Source organism: Malaclemys terrapin, chromosome 21, assembly GCF_027887155.1.
Source record: "Malaclemys terrapin pileata isolate rMalTer1 chromosome 21, rMalTer1.hap1, whole genome shotgun sequence".
NCBI classification, from domain to species: domain Eukaryota; kingdom Metazoa; phylum Chordata; order Testudines; family Emydidae; genus Malaclemys; species Malaclemys terrapin.
This window is the reverse complement of record NC_071525.1, coordinates 81,065-98,522: the sequence shown is the minus strand read 5'-3', so window position 1 is coordinate 98,522 and position 17,458 is coordinate 81,065. Positions and strand designations below refer to the sequence as shown.

The following is a 17,458-nucleotide window of genomic DNA, read 5'->3' as shown; positions in this document are numbered from 1 at the left end:
CCCTTTCTGCCGTACTCCTTCCTAGACAGTCTCTTCCCATTCTGTATGTGTGAAACTGATTTTGTATAAGTTGAACAAGTAATAAGTGCTTTTGCTACCTCCTGGATTTTAATCACAAGTGTTCAGATATATTAGAAATCACAAAAACTCCTTTAAATACATAAGTCATATAGTGTCAGGAAAAAATGATGGTGTGAACAAGCTGACAAATTAGCATTTTGCCTACATCATAGTTTCTCTGTGCTTCCTGTGATACACTATGGTTCTGAAGTCTCTCCTGCCACTTGATGTCACAAAACCCAAGTGCTGTAATAAATCTGTATAAAGTTATAAACTTGCATTACAGCCTAGGTCTTGCTAGGGATTGTGGTGGCTTCCCATTACAAGCCCTAACAAGATGGACCTAATCTTTCACCTGTGTGAAAGAATACTATTCTGAGAATTAAAATATAGGGTGACAACTCACGCACAGACCACCAATAGCAAGAAATGTCTGACAGGACATTTGGTTGCATTTTGGTCAGTTTTTACACATATCTAGCCAAATGTTTATTCTTTAAAAGTAATGCAAGGATGATCACTCAGCTAGTAAGCAGTGTAGTTGTAGCCATGTCGGTCCCAAGATATTAGAGACACACCAGCAGAAGTTTGTCCACTAAAAGATATTACCTCACCTACCTTGTCTCTCTATTTAGCTAGTATTTAGACAGCACTTTCAAGATGCAGATATTTGTTTTGAAGACAATCTTAAATGATACAAAGTATTTTACACTGTACATGACCTATGAAACTTACTGATATAAGATAGAGTCCAACCACTTAGTAGGGTTCATAAAGGTTAAACTCAAATGGATAACGAGGACATCAGTTACATGAGACAGGATAACTAGGGAGTTGCAACACTTCCAGCTTGTGTAGACTGAGCTTACTCCACACCAAGGGCTCCTTGCATCGCTGTATTCTACCCAAGGCCCTGTGTGCCATCCTCCTACCTCTCTCTTTTTCAGGCACTCCCTGCAACTTCTCCGACCTTCCCGCCCCCCGCATTCTCCTCTCCCCCAGTAGCAGGAACTCTGTGTGTCCCCCATCCTCCCCTCAGCAGAGTTCCCCATTCTCTGTCCCCAGCTGGGGCTCTGTGTACATCCCCATGCTGCCCATACCAATGTCCATCAATCCCCCGCCCCCAGGGGATCTGTGCACCTTCCCAGTCCTCCCTCTACTCATCACAGGTTCCCCTATTTGCCTCCTATAGCAGGTGCTCTGTGTGCACTGCCATTAACCCCTTCTCCCTCATTCCCCACTTTTTCATGCTAGAAGCTCTGTGACCTTCTTCCCCCATCCCCATACCTGGGTCCTCCAATTTGCCACATGCCAAGGATTCTGTGTGCCCCATTCCCTATTCTCCCCCCCACCCTTGCCAGGGTCTGTGTGCATGCCCTCTTTCTCACTTTCTCCCATGACCCGCATCCCCCATTATTTTTCTGTCTGGGAGATAAGTCATTCAGGGTATCATCATGTTAAATTCTATGGGTAAGATGAGATAGGATATTGTTATTCTGGAGGTGTTTGACCTACAAACAATTGCAAACGTGCCTGAAGATGGCAGAGACTCCCATGTGTCCTCCATTTTACCTTTTTCTCATACTCCCCAAAAATCAACAGGCCTGTTGGTCACTGATGCCTAGAACATTCCCTGAGATTTTGGAATTCATTGTACAAAAGTGTTCAAAAGTTATATTACACACAGACAGACAGAAATGCAATCAAGTTGAGCGTAAAGCCTTTGCAAGCTCAGCCAAAGCTGTGTAAATGATGTAACGCTCAATGCTTCAGGACATAACCCAATCACTAACAACCTGACATTAAAAAGAAGTTGCTTCTTAGCACCTATTACTGTCCAATGTCAGAAATAAACCTCAAGTTCTCCCCCAGTTCCCCATGACTTTTCAAAAAAATAATAGTCAAAACAAAAGTATGTTTACCAACTTCCATAATACCTCATAATGCAAGTCAACCAGGACGCTCATTTTTATATGCTCAAAAGTAACAAGTGTTTCCTTATCTGATTTTTATCAACAGATAGGAAGTACCCTATCAGATTAAAGTAATGCTTCCTCTAGTCCAATATCCTGTCTCCAACTATGGCAGATACTCATATGTTTCAGAAGCAGATGAAAGAAATCCTGCAATGGAATAACTTGCCCACAGAAGAAGTTTCTTCCTAACCCCTCAGTAGATGGCTGGCTTATGCCTAAAGCACTATGGTTTATATCCCTTCTAAAAGAAACTTTTATTGTACCAAATAAACTCTGGATATTCTTATCCCCATAAACAGATTATCTTTTTTTTTTGACTCCTATTAAACTCTGGACCTCAATAATATCTAGTGGCAATGAGTTCCCTGGATTAAATGTTGTGGGAAACAGCTATTTCCTTTCATATTTTAAACGTGTTGTCCTTTCAATTTTATTAAATAATATCTTATTCTCTCTGACTTTCTAATTCTTTGTTTTTTTCCCTCTTTCTTCTGAAGATTTTCTGCCTTGGACAAAACAAGAAAGTGGCTCTAAGAGCTAAATTGTAGTCTCCTTCCTGACAAACACCGCCACTCCCAGAACTAACAAACAACACCACTTACTCAACTGGTTTCTGCTGCATCCCATTCCCCATCCTTTATCTATATATTGGTTATCTAGATAATAACGGGTTGAATTTCAAAACTGACGCACTCTTGTAATAAGAGCTTAAATTCAAGAGTTTATATTTCAGCAGGGCTGAAAATCAGATCCAACATTCTATGAGGCAGAGACCTAATCCCCTTTTGTTTGTAAAATACCTTGTGTGCTTCTGCTGCTGTGTAAATGACAGCAGCAAGCAACCCATATCAAATTAATTTACCTTCTTCAGTGAATTGTTGATCCTTACCCTGCTCAAGAAATTCAGTTGCCGACGCAGTTTCTTTTGTGTTCTGTTGACCTTCACCACTGTCCTGACTGAGATCTGATCTACTCTTCACTGTGATTCTTTTCCCACTCCTCAAGAAATTCTCCACTGGTTCTTTCCAAGCCCTTTGGCTACACACCTGGGAGGTCCCTTTTCCTGGGATCATGTTTCCTTTAGAGGCTCCACCATCAGTGGTTTCCAAAAAGGGCAAATCCTCATCCAGTGTGATAGCAGTGCTTGCAGAACACACAGGCTGTGCACCAGTCTTGTCGGCAGCTGACACAGGCTGAGTATCTGTGATGTTGCTCACTCGCCAGTGCTTTGATACAGAATCTCTGAGCTCCTCAGCGCCGCTAGGATTAGAAGAATCCGATTTAACAGACTCCGCATCTGAGAGGAGAGCTGCACACTCCTTGTGATAGCTCAAGTCGACGGAAGGACTCTGGGGCCCCACAGCAACAGCTCTTCTCTTCTTGCAGGGCAACATCTTCAACGAGTGCGACATTGGGCTACCAATCCCCCAGCTCCACCCTGAAAGAACAAGTGCAATTTCTTACCACAGCAAAGCCCGCCCGTGGACATGAGACCGGGGCCCTATACCCACAACCACCCCTCCGGGCGGCCCGGCCCGGCCTCAGCGATCAGACCCAGGAGCCCGCCTGGCGGTACCCCCGCTTTACAACGGGAACCTAAGCGTCCCCCAACGCCACGAACCGGGAAGCCGTAACCCCCACGCCGCCCAGACTCTTCAGGCCCATCCTCCCGTCCCGCTTGCCGCCGCTTCCTCCAACGGGAAACGGAAATTACGTCCGGACTCCCGTGTGGAGAACAGCGCGCGCGCCGGCACCGCCATGTTTGTTTGGGAGCAAAGGAAAACGAGCCGCCATAGTTCCGGGCGGAAGGTAAGTAGGGCGCCGCCATAATTGTTCCGGGCATGCGGGTGGGGGCGAAAGTATGACCGCCAACTGTATGGGGGGGAGGGGAGAAAAGGAGAGCCGCCATGACTGCTACAGACCGAGCTGGGCTCGCTGAGACCCCGCCATGTTAGTTTGGTGAAGAGGCGGCGGGGCGACGGCCCCGTCGTAGGAGGCAGAGCTAAGGAGCCGCCATGTTTGTTGTTTTCCGTCTCTTTACCGCGCTAGGTTTATTCCCTCCGCCCCACGCGTGCGTTGTGTGGGAACGGAACAGACCGGAAACCGAGGCTGGAACATCGGCCTCGGGGGGGGGGGGGGAGAGAGACCATGTATGTTACACACGAGAGGCTTTGGGGAGATTAAAATCCGGTAAAAACGGCACAGTTCCGCGCGAGGGGTCTGGGCCTGCTCGGGTGCGGCTCGCAGGCGATACTGAATTGGTCCTTACAGCCCCTGCGTCACGGAGCGGCTGTGTATTGCCCGAACTCACACAGGGAGCCTGGAGTGAAGCAGGCTTCTCCCAAAGCCCAGGCCGGTGCCCTGCCCTAACCCTTCTTCACTTTGCCCTAAATCCTTGATCTCTTGCTGTCGCTTTCGCACAAACCCACTCGCCAACCGCCCACCCTCTCTTTTGCTAGTCTGTCAGATTTACTGCATAGTACGATTCATTGCCCTCAGTTTGCTACAACTGGAATGAGCCGGTATGGGACATGTCCCCTTCCAACTCTGCGGGAAAGATACCCCTACAACACCCAGTGCAAGCTAACACACAGGGAGGGGGATATCTCCAGCATGGGATGCACCACTTCCTTAGCTCCCGCCCAGTGAAGTAACCCGCCCTGGATGCACATACTACCACCCTAATGTGAGATAAACCAACTCCCTAATCCCCCCCGCCGTATATAAATACCCCCACCCCAGTGTGGGATAGACCGCCGCCCAGGCCCTGCGCTGGCTGTACACCCTGTGTGGGATACCCTGTCTCCCTGCCCGGCTTGCCGGTGGAATACACCCCTCCACCTCGCAACCCTGGTGCTGGATACGCCCGCGAATCCACAGACATCTGCCCACCCCCTCCCGGTCGGCGTTTGGGCGGAGTTTCCTCTTCGGGTGACATCGGAGAGGGGCGGAGCCTAATCCCCAGATCGTTCTTTGTGGGCGGAGTCTGCGCTGCATCGGGGCCAGTCGGCAGCTTCTGCATCCCAGGCTCGGAGCATCCTCAGGGCGGAGGCTGGTACCGGGGGAGACCAGTGTACAGGATCCCGCACCCCGACTGCACCTGTTCAGCTGCACCATGGCTGAGATCGCCAGTGTCCGTCCCGGCTTAGGTGAGTGGAGCTATGTCACCGGGTCCTACCCAGCGCCTGTCGAGATTAGGCCGTGCCCAGCGCCGCGCCTCCCCTCCCCCTCGAGACCGTGCCGTGCCGTGCCCTCCCAGCCCCATCGAGTCTGTGACGTGCCCAGGGACTTGCCCCTGCACCCCAGCGGCCGTGCCCAGCGCCATCCTGCCCGCCCCCTCCCATCGCGATTTGGCCGTGCCCACCACTTTCCTCATTCTGTAGACCGACCATACCCAGCAATAGCACCCCTCTCAGCATGCCTAGGTCTTAGCCTCCCCTCTAGAGCAACACGATCAGTGTCCACCGCCGGCCAACTCCGGCAGTCTGGGTCGGTGCCAAGGACTCGCCCAGGCCGATGCGAGGGGCAAAGATGCTGCGAAATGCTCTGCCAGATACAGAAAATGTAAACTCCGCATGTGGGAATAGGGAAACGGGGCGGGGGCGAGTCCCTGCTGCCCTCCCATCGGACGGGGTGCTGTGGGCAGAGTTCTTGTTACTCCCCGTTGGGGCGGGTTGCAGTGGCTAGGGGCCCCTCTGCTCTCCGTTTTGGGTGGTAGAATGCAGTCGGGGGGCTCTCCCCACGGTTGTGGTGGGGAGGAGTGGGGCAGGGTCTCTCTCTCCGCTTCGGGGCACATCAGCACTGCGATAGCAGGTTGCGAGGGAGGCCGGGACTGGAGCCGGCGCTGCCCTTCGGCCTGATCTCCATCCCCGCGGGTTGCGGGGGAGCAGTTGCGGGGAGCCTGGGCTGCAGCGCAGCTACGGAGCCGCTGCTGCCTAATGGCTTCGAGCGGGATGACGTGATGTCTATTCCGGGCCAGGCAGCGCCCCGGCCTCTGGCTGGAGCCTTTGTTCACGGCTCCCTGGGGGGGAGAGACGGCTCCGAGGGGGCTGCCGCAGCAACACAGATCCCGGCTCTGGAAGCAGGTTCTAGCCCTTAGACGAAGCTGGATAGATGGAACATTTTTTTCTGCACTGTGTACTTGGATGCGGACAGGGCGGTTCTGGGGAATCTAAGCCCTGTCCCCAGAACTGAAGAGAGCGGCGCCCCATCGCACATACCCTCCTTCCTCATTCTGGAACAGCCAGGATGCCGGTATCCCCAAACCCTCTGTTTCTTATCAGTCTGAAATACCTTCTGCTCAGATCAGTCCGTTAATTGTGTGGGTCTGGAGAGATGCTTGGAGGCTGTAGCGCTGGGAATGAGGGGCCCTGCTTTGGGACAGGGACACATTGTGTTTTAAGAAGCTGCTTAATCCATTTAGTGAATCACTAAGTGTAAAATAGTCTGAAATTGTGACTGCTCAGTGTTATTGTCTGGTGCACATTGTACCATACACTGCAGTCTGTGGCTGAGTAATAGGCATGGGTGTTGGTCCCCTGGGTCACCAACAAAAATGTTTCTCCTGACTTTCCTAATGAGCAACATTTTAAATAAAAAAGGAAATTTTAGCAATTACTTTTAAGACCTCAGGACTTGCCTACATAGCAAATGATGGGGGGGAGGGAGAACCAGCAGGTGATTATGTGGATTTCTCAGAAATACAACCTGCTCCCCTTCTCTTTCCTCCAAATCTGAGTCTTTCCCTTTAGGCCACTCTTGAATGAGGCCTCATGGTTAAAAAATGGTTGTTACATTTCCTTTTTATTCTCAGGTGTTATATAAAACACACACACACACACTCTCTCTCTCTTATGGTAAGCACACAATGTATCTATTTATATTTACGACCTGTGCAAATCACTGTGGAATCTAGGTGAGTTTCACCACTGATAATTGGTACACTATTGCAACATCATTAAGGAACCCCCAAATAATATTAAAAACAAAGAAAATTAAAAGTGACTTATTCTGCCTTTTAATTAGTTTAAATATGTATAGAGTGAAATTTAACTTATGTGAGGCCCTAATTTTAAATTAGTACTGGCATGGTGCTAGCAGAGTACTGGGAGCTTTCTAACAAGGATGAAGACAAAATTCCTGCCCCATACAACATATTAACTAAAGATAATGTTTAATTCTTGCTGTATAAAGTTGCAAACTGTCTAATAATCACTATATGCAGTGTCATTGTAGCCAGTGGGTCCCAAGATATTAAAGACACAGTGGGTGAGGTAGGTTTCAGAGTAGCAGCCGTGTTAGTCTGTATCCGCAAAAAGAACAGGAGTACTTGTGGCACCTTAGAGACTAACACATTTATTAGAGCATAAGCTTTCGTGGACTACAGCCCACTTCTTCGGATGCATATAGAGTGGAATAAATATTGAGGAGATATATATACACACATACAGAGAGCATAAACAGGTGGGAGTTGTTTTACCAACTCTGAGAGGCCAATTAAGTAAGAGAAAAAAAACTTTTGAAGTGATAATCAAGATAGCCCAATACAGACAGTTTGATAAGAAGTGTGAGAATACTTACAAGGGGAGATAGATTAAATGTTTGTAATGGCTCAGCCATTCCCAGTCCTTATTCAATCCTGAGTTGATTGTATCTAGTTTGCATATCAATTCCAGCCACCCGCAGGTCTGACATTGAATGACCAGACAGGTTAAAGTGTTCTCCCACTGGTTTTTGAGTATTATGATTCCTGATGTCAGATTTGTGTCCATTAATTCTTTTGCGTAGAGACTGTCCGGTTTGGCCAATGTACATGGCAGAGGGGCATTGCTGGCACATGATGGCATATATCACATTGGTAGATGTGCAGGTGAACGAGCCCCTGATGGTATGGCTGATGTGATTAGGTCCTATGATGATGTCACTTGAATAGATATGTGGACAGAGTTGGCATCGGGCTCTGTTACAAGGATAGGTTCCTGGGTCAGTGGTTTTGTTCAGTGATGTGTGGTTGCTGGTGAGTATTTGCTTTAGGTTGGGGGGTTGTCTGTAAGCGAGGACAGGTCTGTCTCCCAAGATCTGTGAGAGTAAAGGATCATCTTTTAGGATAGGTTGTAGATCATGTGCCAGCAATGCCCCTCTGCCATGTACATTGGCCAAACCGGACAGTCTCTACGCAAAAGGATTAATGGACACAAATCTGACATCAGGAATCATAATACTCAAAAACCAGTGGGAGAACACTTTAACCTGTCTGGTCATTCAATGTCAGACCTGCGGGTGGCTATCTTACAACAGAAAAACTTAAAAAACAGACTCCAACGAGAGACTGCTGAGCTGGAATTGATATGCAAACTAGATACAATCAACTCAGGATTGAATAAGGACTGGGAATGGCTGAGCCATTACAAACATTGAATCTATCTCCCCTTGTAAGTATTCTCACACTTCTTATCAAACTGTCTGTACTGGGCTATCTTGATTATCACTTCAGAAGTTTTTTCTCTCTTACTTAATTGGCCTCTCAGAGTTGGTAAGACAACTCCCACCTGTTTATGCTCTCTGTATGTGTGTATATATATCTCCTCAATATTTATTCCACTCTATATGCATCCGAAGAAGTGGGCTGTAGTCCACGAAAGCTTATGCTCTAATAAATGTGTTAGTCTCTAAGGTGCCACAAGTACTCCTGTTCTTTTAGTGGGTGAGGTAATATCTTTTATTGGACCAACTGCTTTTGGTGACAGAGACAAGCCCTCAAGCTTACACAGAGCTTTTCTTTAGGTCTGGGAAATTTACTCAGAGTGTAAGGTGGAACTGATGCTAAACAATCTGTTTCACCTTATATAAGCTGTGATACTCAATTTAATATTTAAAAAAGTTTCCCAGACCTGAAGAAAAGGTCTGTGTAGGCTCAAAAGCTTGTCTCTCTCACCAACAGAAGTTAGTCCAATAAAAGATATTATTGTGACGGTTTCCCCAGGGTGCAGTCTGGGACTGTGGGACTGCTGTGCCCCCTAAACCCTCCAGACTGGGTGTCTCTCAAAATGCTTTGCTAGTGACAAGCAGCAAACCCCTCCAGGTGCTGTTATCACTCAGCACAACCGCATGTGGAGTCCCACACCCAACTATATTGCATGAATGCTCCCAGAGCCACTCATGAATTAGACAGGGAAAGGCACCAGCCAGATCCCCCCAGCTCCCAGCCTTGCACCTCAGGAATATACCGTCTTGCAGTGCTCAAGACAAGCAATGCAGATCTATTAATTGGTTCACCACTTCATCAATGGAAAGTGGATATACACCAGCCTTTGCAAACCTGAGCAGTTATACCACACACTTCATACAAACTCACTGGTAAAGATAAACAGTAAAATAAGTTTATTGTCTACAAAGGATAATTTTGAAGTGATTATAAGTGATAGGCAAAAAGTCAGAGTTAGTTACCAAAATAAAATAAAATGTTAGCATGCAGTCTAAACTTTCAACCCTATTAGACTGGGCAACATCTAGATAAAGCAGTTTTCGCACCCCACTGGATATTGCAGTTCATAGTACACAGATTTCACCCTTGAAACCTGGGCCGATCTCCTCTGTTGGAGTTTAAATCTGCTCAGTGTCTTTGTTGCTTGCAGCATAGATGAGGGCAGTCGAAAGATGAAGCATGGGCCTCCGTGTCCTGTTTTATACCCTTAGTCCATGTGCTTGGAGAACACAAGGCCAGGCATGACTGGTGGGCATTGCTGAGTCCCCAGGCAAGGTTGAGCAGTTCCCCTGGTGTGGTCTTATGCAGGTGGATCATTGCATTGTAGCTCCCTTGCTGGACAATGGCTGGTGATGTCTGTTCAACAGCACCCATCCAGGTGTTGGTTACCTCCCTTGTCATTGTCTCTGTAGGGCTAGTATCTGGGCGCCTCCCAAACCCACATCATATTTTAGTGAAAACCATACAACACAATTCTTATAATTTCATATGCATTGATGATACACATATTTAGATAGAACAATGTCTTTCAGCAGATCATAACCTTTCCCCTGATACCTTATTAGACGTGCTTTAATGCAATATCACAATTATATACAGATGAGGAATATGAGGATTACAGGAATGTCACAATTATCTCACTCATCATGTCTCTCTAATAGTCCTTATGGCACGCTTATAAAGAAGCCATCAAACCTTGCTTCTGCAGATAGACCATTGTTAAATGGTTTGTTTCCCAGCAGTCTTTCTTGTGCTGTGCATTACCAAAGTACATTCTGCATGAGGGACATCCAAATATTTGTTTATGCCATTATTCAAAGGACTTGTCTACACACAAACTTGGACCAGTTTAACTAAAGATGTTTTTAAATCATTTTAGCTTAACTGATGCAATACCCTATATGGGCACTCTTAAAGCAGTTTAAAAATGGCATGTATCAATTTAGGTTATATCAGTAAGGTATCTACCTATGCCTTTAATAATGTACACAAAGGGGTTTGCATTGGTTTAACTAAATACATTTAAAATCCAACTTTTAGTTAAACTGGTGTGTGTAGATATTGCCTAAACACTTCCACTAATACTAATTCTAGTTAGCTGTGTGATTTAGTTATAGTATTACAACCTTTCAGACCTAGAGAATGTCCTTGGCCTTCTACTGTACAATTGTACACTTGTACAGACTGTCTCAACGTGTTTGGTCCTTTTATTCATACAGCTCCGTACCTTTTCCTGAAACAATCACTCTTCCCACCTCTTCTAGTTCTTACTTGCAGAGAACTTTATAAAATAATCTAAAATAAATGATGTAAGAAACATAGGTTATTATTCAACATATATAAGTACCTCCTGGGAATGAATAAACTGTGAGAATCACAGAAAGTCCTGATTAAGAATAATTGACTGCTTGACAGAGCTTGTGCTAGTTAGTTTGAATGACCCAAATTCATAAAGATATTTGGGTGCCCAACTTCTACTGAAATCAATGGAAGTTAGGAACCTAATTACCTTTGGGGATCTGGGTCAATCAATGTCCATGACTCATCTGGTTTTAAAAGCTAAGGTGGCTTGCCCTCAAGTAGGTACTCTGAGGAGGAAAAGCCTTTGCACCATGCACCTCTGAGGCCTGAGTCTCCACTTTTACACCATTTGTATGTCTATGTAATTCCATTGAAATCAGTGGTGTCATACCAGCATAAAACTAGTGTAGCAGAGTGGAACATCAGGCTCCTTTTGTGTGCCAGTGTTATCACCAAGAGAATAAATAGAATCTTATTTTTTATTATTTTGTATTATGGTTGCACTTAATGGCCCCAACCAAGACTGGGGATCATTGTGTTAGGCTGTATAGAAACCCATAAGAGGAATTCCCTGTCCTGAAGATGTTGAAATTTAAACAGGCAAAAAGAGAGAGAGAAGGAGGAGGCATATAACAGACAAGGAGAATGAACAATGTGATGGTTTGAAAATGTCATGTTAGTTTAATGTTCTTCTCTTCCCCAGTTTGGCTGGAATTTTTGTTTTTGATTTATTTACTAAGTGGTGCTCTCTTAGGTGGGGATTAGCTGATCATAAGGATGAAAGAAAGGAGTAGAGACACTGAAGGGAGGAATGTGAGAGTGATTGGGGAGGGAGGAAAGGGCAAAGCACGAAGGACAATAGGAGTAAGGAAAAAGTGAAGAAATTGGTTGGGGGCAGATGGGAAAGACTGTTTGGAATAAGCTTTGATAGGAAACTCTACTGCTTCTGAATGCAGAGGTCCCCAGTTAGTTTCTTGCAGGAGTGATTCATCATTTGGTGCTTACTCACTAGAGAACTGTGCTGTTGCAACTTACACCACTATAACTACACCAGTGGTCAGTAGGGTGCCATGTTATTCTGAGTGCACAAACGCAGTGTATTTCCTGCTGCATTGTGAGTAACTTTCCAAGAGTTACTGGCACAGCTCCTAGAAGATCAACAGGATAGGTGCATTAATGAGATGTGGATCTTCTAAGGTCCATGGTGCCTGTGCTACCTTCCCCCGCACTTCCTAAAGTGCACAGTAGAGGAATGTGGTACTGTAAACCTCCTGCAGTCCACATCTCCTTAGACCACGGGTGGGCAAAATACGGCCTGCAGGCCACAGCCGGCCCGCGTACCATTTCTGTCCAGCCTACCGGGCTCTTTGGCTGCCCCCTCATGATCTCCAGGCCGCTAAAAGTCCTGTGGTGCAGCAGGGCGCTCAGGCAGGCTGCCTTCCTGCTGTGGCCCCATGCTGCTCCCGGAAGCGTCTGGCTGCTGCTGGCATGTCTCTGCACACCCCTGGCAGGGGTGGAGGGAGGCAGCTCCATGCGCTGCCCCCAGCACTGTCTTCACCAGAAACTGGCCAATGGGAGCTACGGGAGTGGTGCTTGTGGGCATGGGCAGTGCACGGAGACCCGCTGCCCCCCTCCCCAGAAGGGTCGCCCAGGAGCGGTGTGGGGCTATGGCAGGCAGGCTGCCTGAGCCCTGCTGCGCCGCCGGCTGGGAGCCACCTGTGGTAAGCACCTCCTGGCCAGAGCCTGCACCTCGCACCCCCAGGTCAGAACCCCCTCCTGCACCCAAACTCCCTCCTAGACCTTGCCCCCCCCATTCCCCAATGCCCAGCCCAGAGCCCCCTCCTGTACCAAACTCCTCCCAGACCCTACACCCCCTCCATTAATATAGTAGAAATGTGCAGCCCATGATGACTTACCAAAATTCATGGAGTGGCCTCCCTGAAAAAATTATTGCCCACCCCTGCCTTAGACACATACCATGCAGATCAGGCCCTTTTAGTGCTGTTTCCAGTGTCTACTGGTACACTAACTTTTCCTTCCACTCCCAAAACTACCAGGGGGGATGGAGGGGCAGGAATACATTTCTGCACATCTTAGGCAGCATATAGGAATGATTCCCAGTTTCTGTAGACTGCTGCAGGTCCCCAGTAGGAGAAAGGAGAAAGTACTCCTCTCTCTATTCTCCTCCACATGCACCCAAGAAATTGTCAGGATTTAAAATGGGATTGTATATTTATATGGATAATAAAAACATCTAGGGTCACAACGGCAAATTTTTGAAGGAATATAAATTCTCACGTTTCAAGGCATACCTATAATTCAGTGGTTTTCAAACTGCAGGTCACGACCCAGTACTGGGTTGCGGAATATAAGGCACTGGGTCGTGGCGGCTCTGGTCGGCACTGCCGCCCGGGCCGTTAAAAGTCCCATCGGCGGTGCTGCTTGGCTAAAGCAGTCTAGTTCCTACCTGTTCCGACACTGCGCTGTGCCCCGGAGATGGCCAGCAGCAGGTCCGGCTCCTAGGCGGGGATGCCACGGGGCTCCACACACTGCCCCCACCCTGAGCACCGGCTCCGCACTCCCATTAGTCGGGAACCGGTCAATGGAAGCTGGGGTGGGCGGCAGTGCCTGCGGGCAAGAGCCTTGCAGATCTCCTTGCATGCCTGTGCCTAGAAGCAAGACCTGCTGCTGGCTGCTTCCGGGGCGCAGCATGGTCCACAGTTCCAGGACAGGCAGAAAGACTGCCTTAGCACCCCCACTGTGCCGCTGACTGGGAGCCACTGGAGATAAGCCTGTGCCCCAACCCCATGCCCCAATCCCTACCCCTGAGCACCCCAAACCTGGAGCCCCCTCCTGCACCCCAAGCCCCTCATCCCCAGCCCCACCCTGCAGCCTTCACTCCCACACCCCAACCCTCTACCCCAGTCCTGAGCCCCTCCCACAGCCCCTCATCCCGAGCTCCGTTGGATCGCTGGTATCAACAATTTTCTTCCACTGGGTCACCAGAAAAAAAGTTTGAAAACCACTACTCTAATTAATGGAGGTTCAGTAGCAGCCTTTCCTGTAGGCAGGCTGTTCCATAGCTGCTTCCTGAAGGGTTTCTTGGACCTTTTGAAGCTGTTGGTACAGTCCACTGTTAGAGACTGGACTAGATGGTCCACTGTTTGGAAGCAATCTGGCAATTCCTATGTACCTAATACACCAGTCTGCTCTCCCTTGTGTGGTCCTCTAGAAGCAGAATGGGACCTTATGCTTGAGGTCTGCAAGGGGCTCCTGTAAATTGCACTGTCTTTGTCAGGCAGTATAATTTTTATTTCTTTTGGCCAGAATGCATTTATAGTTAAGGCAGAGGTTGTAGTTTAATTATATGTTATAAATAGGGGCTTAAAACTTTCAGAAACAAAAAAATAGCCTTTTCAGCTGAGTCTTTTTAATTCCTGTTCCCAGCCCAGAGCTGTGTGGGGGGTTTTTGTTTGAAAATTTGCAGGTGGCTTTTTCTGCTGTTTTTGAGGATTATATAGTATTTTGAGATCAGAATGAATAGGGACAGGGATTACAGCATTTGTCAGCATCTTCTTTGCATTTTGGAACGTAACTTGTAATATCTGCAAAGGTGTCAAGTATCAGGCCGTAGCCGTGTCAGTCTGTATCCACAAAAACAACAAGGAGTCCGGTGGCACCTTAAAGACTAACAGATTTATTTGGGCATAAACTTTCGTGGGTAAAAAACATCACTTCTTCAGATGCACTGGGCATAAGCTTTCGTGGGTAAAAAAACCTCACTTGGTTTTTTTACCCACGAAATCTTATGCCCAAATAAATCTGTTGGTCTTTAAGGTGCCACCGGACTCCTTGTTGTTTTTATCTACAAAGGGTAACTGTAGGGATTTATACAGATAATCTGTTAACAATTAATTGTCTCTCTTCAAAGAGGATAAGATAACTAGTAAGACATCCTATGTCAGAAGCAGAATCCAGTTCATATGGAGGGTACAGGGAATATTAGAAATAAAAACAACCAAAGACATGTCTACTGAATTGTAAATGTCATCTATGAACACTGTGTGCTTTAGTTATTCTAGTCACAGATCATGGGACCTGAGGCCAATTTATCATCACTTGGGTCAGTTATCTTTGGGAAGTTGTGTTTCAGTGGCAGTCCAAGAAGAATTGTTTTTTCTAACACTAAGGACCAAACCGTGAATAGGATACAGATATTGGTATCCTGAGAGAATTCAAGGTTTTCACTCAGCTCACTAAATGTTAATCTGTTGCAGTTCGGCTAACTATCAAATGACATCCTCTTTCTTCTTAAGACCAAAGAGCATTTAAAGACGATAAAATGAAAAATCCAAGATGTTAAATACCTTTCTGATTTACCACTTTCAAAGCTGCATTGTTAAAAAATTGGGTCTAGCTGGTGTAGAACAGTGTTTCTCAAACTTGTGTACTGGTGACTCCTTTCACATAGCAAGCTGCTGAATACAACCCCCCTTAAATATATAAAAAAGTGTTTATTTATAACACTATTAGAAATACTGGAGGCAAAGCGGGGTTTGGGGTGGAGGCTGACAGCTCGCGACCCCCCCCTGTAATAACCTCATGATCCCCTGAGGGGTCCCGACCCCCAGTTTGAGAACCCCTGGTGTAGAATGAAAGCCAGTACAAAAGGTTAGTTTTTTAAGATTGTGCTGCCCATCACTGACTAAGATTGTAATAACGCAGAGATCAGGCTGATTTCTGGTATTTTATTTTATTATGGAAGTAGTTTATGTAGGTCTCTCTGACGTGTTGTAGGCCAGGGAGGAAGAAAGATGGGATTGAAAGCTTTCCTCTCATCATTCAGTTGAAGTATGATGGGGATTTGAGAAAGAGCAAACCGTGATGAACAATGATGGGTGAATCTAAAACAGGTCAGATGATCTGTTCAGATAACTCCCCCCACCCCTCCAAAAATAGATGCTTGGTTGCACCTTCAGTCGTTTTGTTTTTCTCTAGCCCTTCTCTTCATAACCGCACAGAGATTTTCTTACCTTTGAAAACTCTCCCAGAAGTTAGCTCTACACTAGAAAAACAATACTTGCTGCAATTGTAACACACCTTCTGTCCACACACAAATATTTACAACAATCCACAAATACTGCCAGCACTATTCCAATTGTACTTAATTGGAGTCAGGGTCACACTGTTGTACCCTGCACTGAATCACTGCATCTTTTGGCTTCATCTATGCTGGACAGTTTAGATGTAATTCTCCACTGTTAATTTAGAAAGGGCTCAAGTGTTATTTACCACCATGTTGTCTGCCTCTGAGTGGGTTAGGACAACAGACTGGTAAAAATGCTTTCACTATTGCTAACATGATTTGTGGTGAATTATAGCTGTGAGGTTGAATTGGGCCCTCCTTGCAGTTCCACAATCCCCTTGCAACCTTTTCAGTGATCACACTGCAATGGCTGCTGTACCCTCTTCTGAGCTACTGCAGCTGAATCTAGGGCTCAAGTTAGGCACAGAGCAACTTGGCAAGCTAGCATTTTTTTAGGTGGCCCTCTTCTACTACAAAATGTCAACTTTCATAAAAGAAAGTCTCCAGCCCTTTTTGTTTGTAAAGAAAACCATCAACCTGGGCTGTCATGAGCTATCAAAATTCAACTTCTTAGTGTGATGTGATAGATCTCTAGGACCCCTGTATGTTTGCCACAGAAAAACAAAGAATCTGCGTTTTGAAAGAGAATCATTAATTTTTACATATTGTACAAAATAAAAACATACAATAGAACCCCGATGATCTGATCTAATTGGTAACAGGGGCAAGTCAGATAATCAGGAGAATGGGCAGGGCTTGGACTGTCATCTTGAAAATTGTAAATATATCAATAAAATATTATGTTACACTGATACGTGTATATAGCGTGGCTAGGGTAACTAAAGTTGAGCGTTTAATTTTAATTGTGGAAAAATGTGGATTTTTTTTATTGGAGAATTTTGGGTTTTGTATCACAAAACTAGGATCCTTGTTGATAGGCAACCACTATGACTGCTACTGCAATGACTGGAGGGTTCAGACACTCTGAACAGCATTACACTAACTGAGATGAACACACTGCACTGTGACAAGTAACAAAGTTCAGCTAACTGTTTGCTTGTAATAATGCAAATCTCAAGTGCAGATGGAGCTAGTGTGTCTGCTGGGACTTCAGACTGCTGTTTTATACAGACAAGACCTTGGGCTTCCCCATCAGTCAATCTCAGTGCATGCAGATCTTAATGCAGAAGAAAACCAGAGACCCAGGTAACACAATTTCCCAAAATCCATCAGACTTCAAGAGACTCTTCGAAGGCACAGGAACCACAGGGGGATATTACTAGTCTTTTCTTTTATACCTGTAACAAAAATGTCTAGTTTTTCACAACCTTAAATGTAAAGAAAAAAGTTATTAGTGCCCCAGTTTCAGGGTAACTATAATTCTATTCCCCCCCCTGTGGTCTACTTCAGAAGTGCCCAGTCAGATCTCTGGTCTCCAGCTGTCACCTTTCTATGGGTGTAACCCTTGTCTCACTTCCTTCTGACCAGGGTGGCAGGATTTAAGGCTGCAAACCTCCCTGCCTTGCACATTGATATCCCCGGCAATCCCCT

The 17,458-nt window shown here is 46.3% G+C and overlaps 2 protein-coding genes across 3 annotated transcripts in view; one reads left to right on the top strand and one right to left on the bottom strand.

Annotated features, from left to right (window-relative positions):
- The window catches only part of LOC128826831 (GON-4-like protein), a 53,795-nt gene extending 50,055 nt beyond the window's left edge, over window positions 1–3,740 (bottom strand). Inside the window, exons 1-2 of one of the 2 annotated variants that reach the window (XM_054010332.1) lie at window positions 3,658–3,740; window positions 2,899–3,474 (exon numbers count right to left, since the gene is read on the bottom strand). In XM_054010332.1, coding sequence (XP_053866307.1) covers window positions 2,899–3,448 — 550 coding nt within the window. In that variant the 5' untranslated portion in view covers window positions 3,449–3,474; window positions 3,658–3,740. The remainder of the gene's footprint in view (window positions 1–2,898; window positions 3,475–3,657) is intronic. The other variant, XM_054010333.1, reaches the window with a different exon arrangement.
- Window positions 3,741–4,178: 438 nt separating this feature from the next.
- SYT11 (synaptotagmin 11) overlaps window positions 4,179–17,458 on the top strand; it is a 32,639-nt gene continuing 19,359 nt past the window's right edge. The window contains exon 1 of the mRNA XM_054010406.1: window positions 4,179–5,185. Within this exon, the coding sequence (XP_053866381.1) occupies window positions 5,152–5,185 (34 nt within the window). The 5' untranslated portion in view covers window positions 4,179–5,151. The remainder of the gene's footprint in view (window positions 5,186–17,458) is intronic.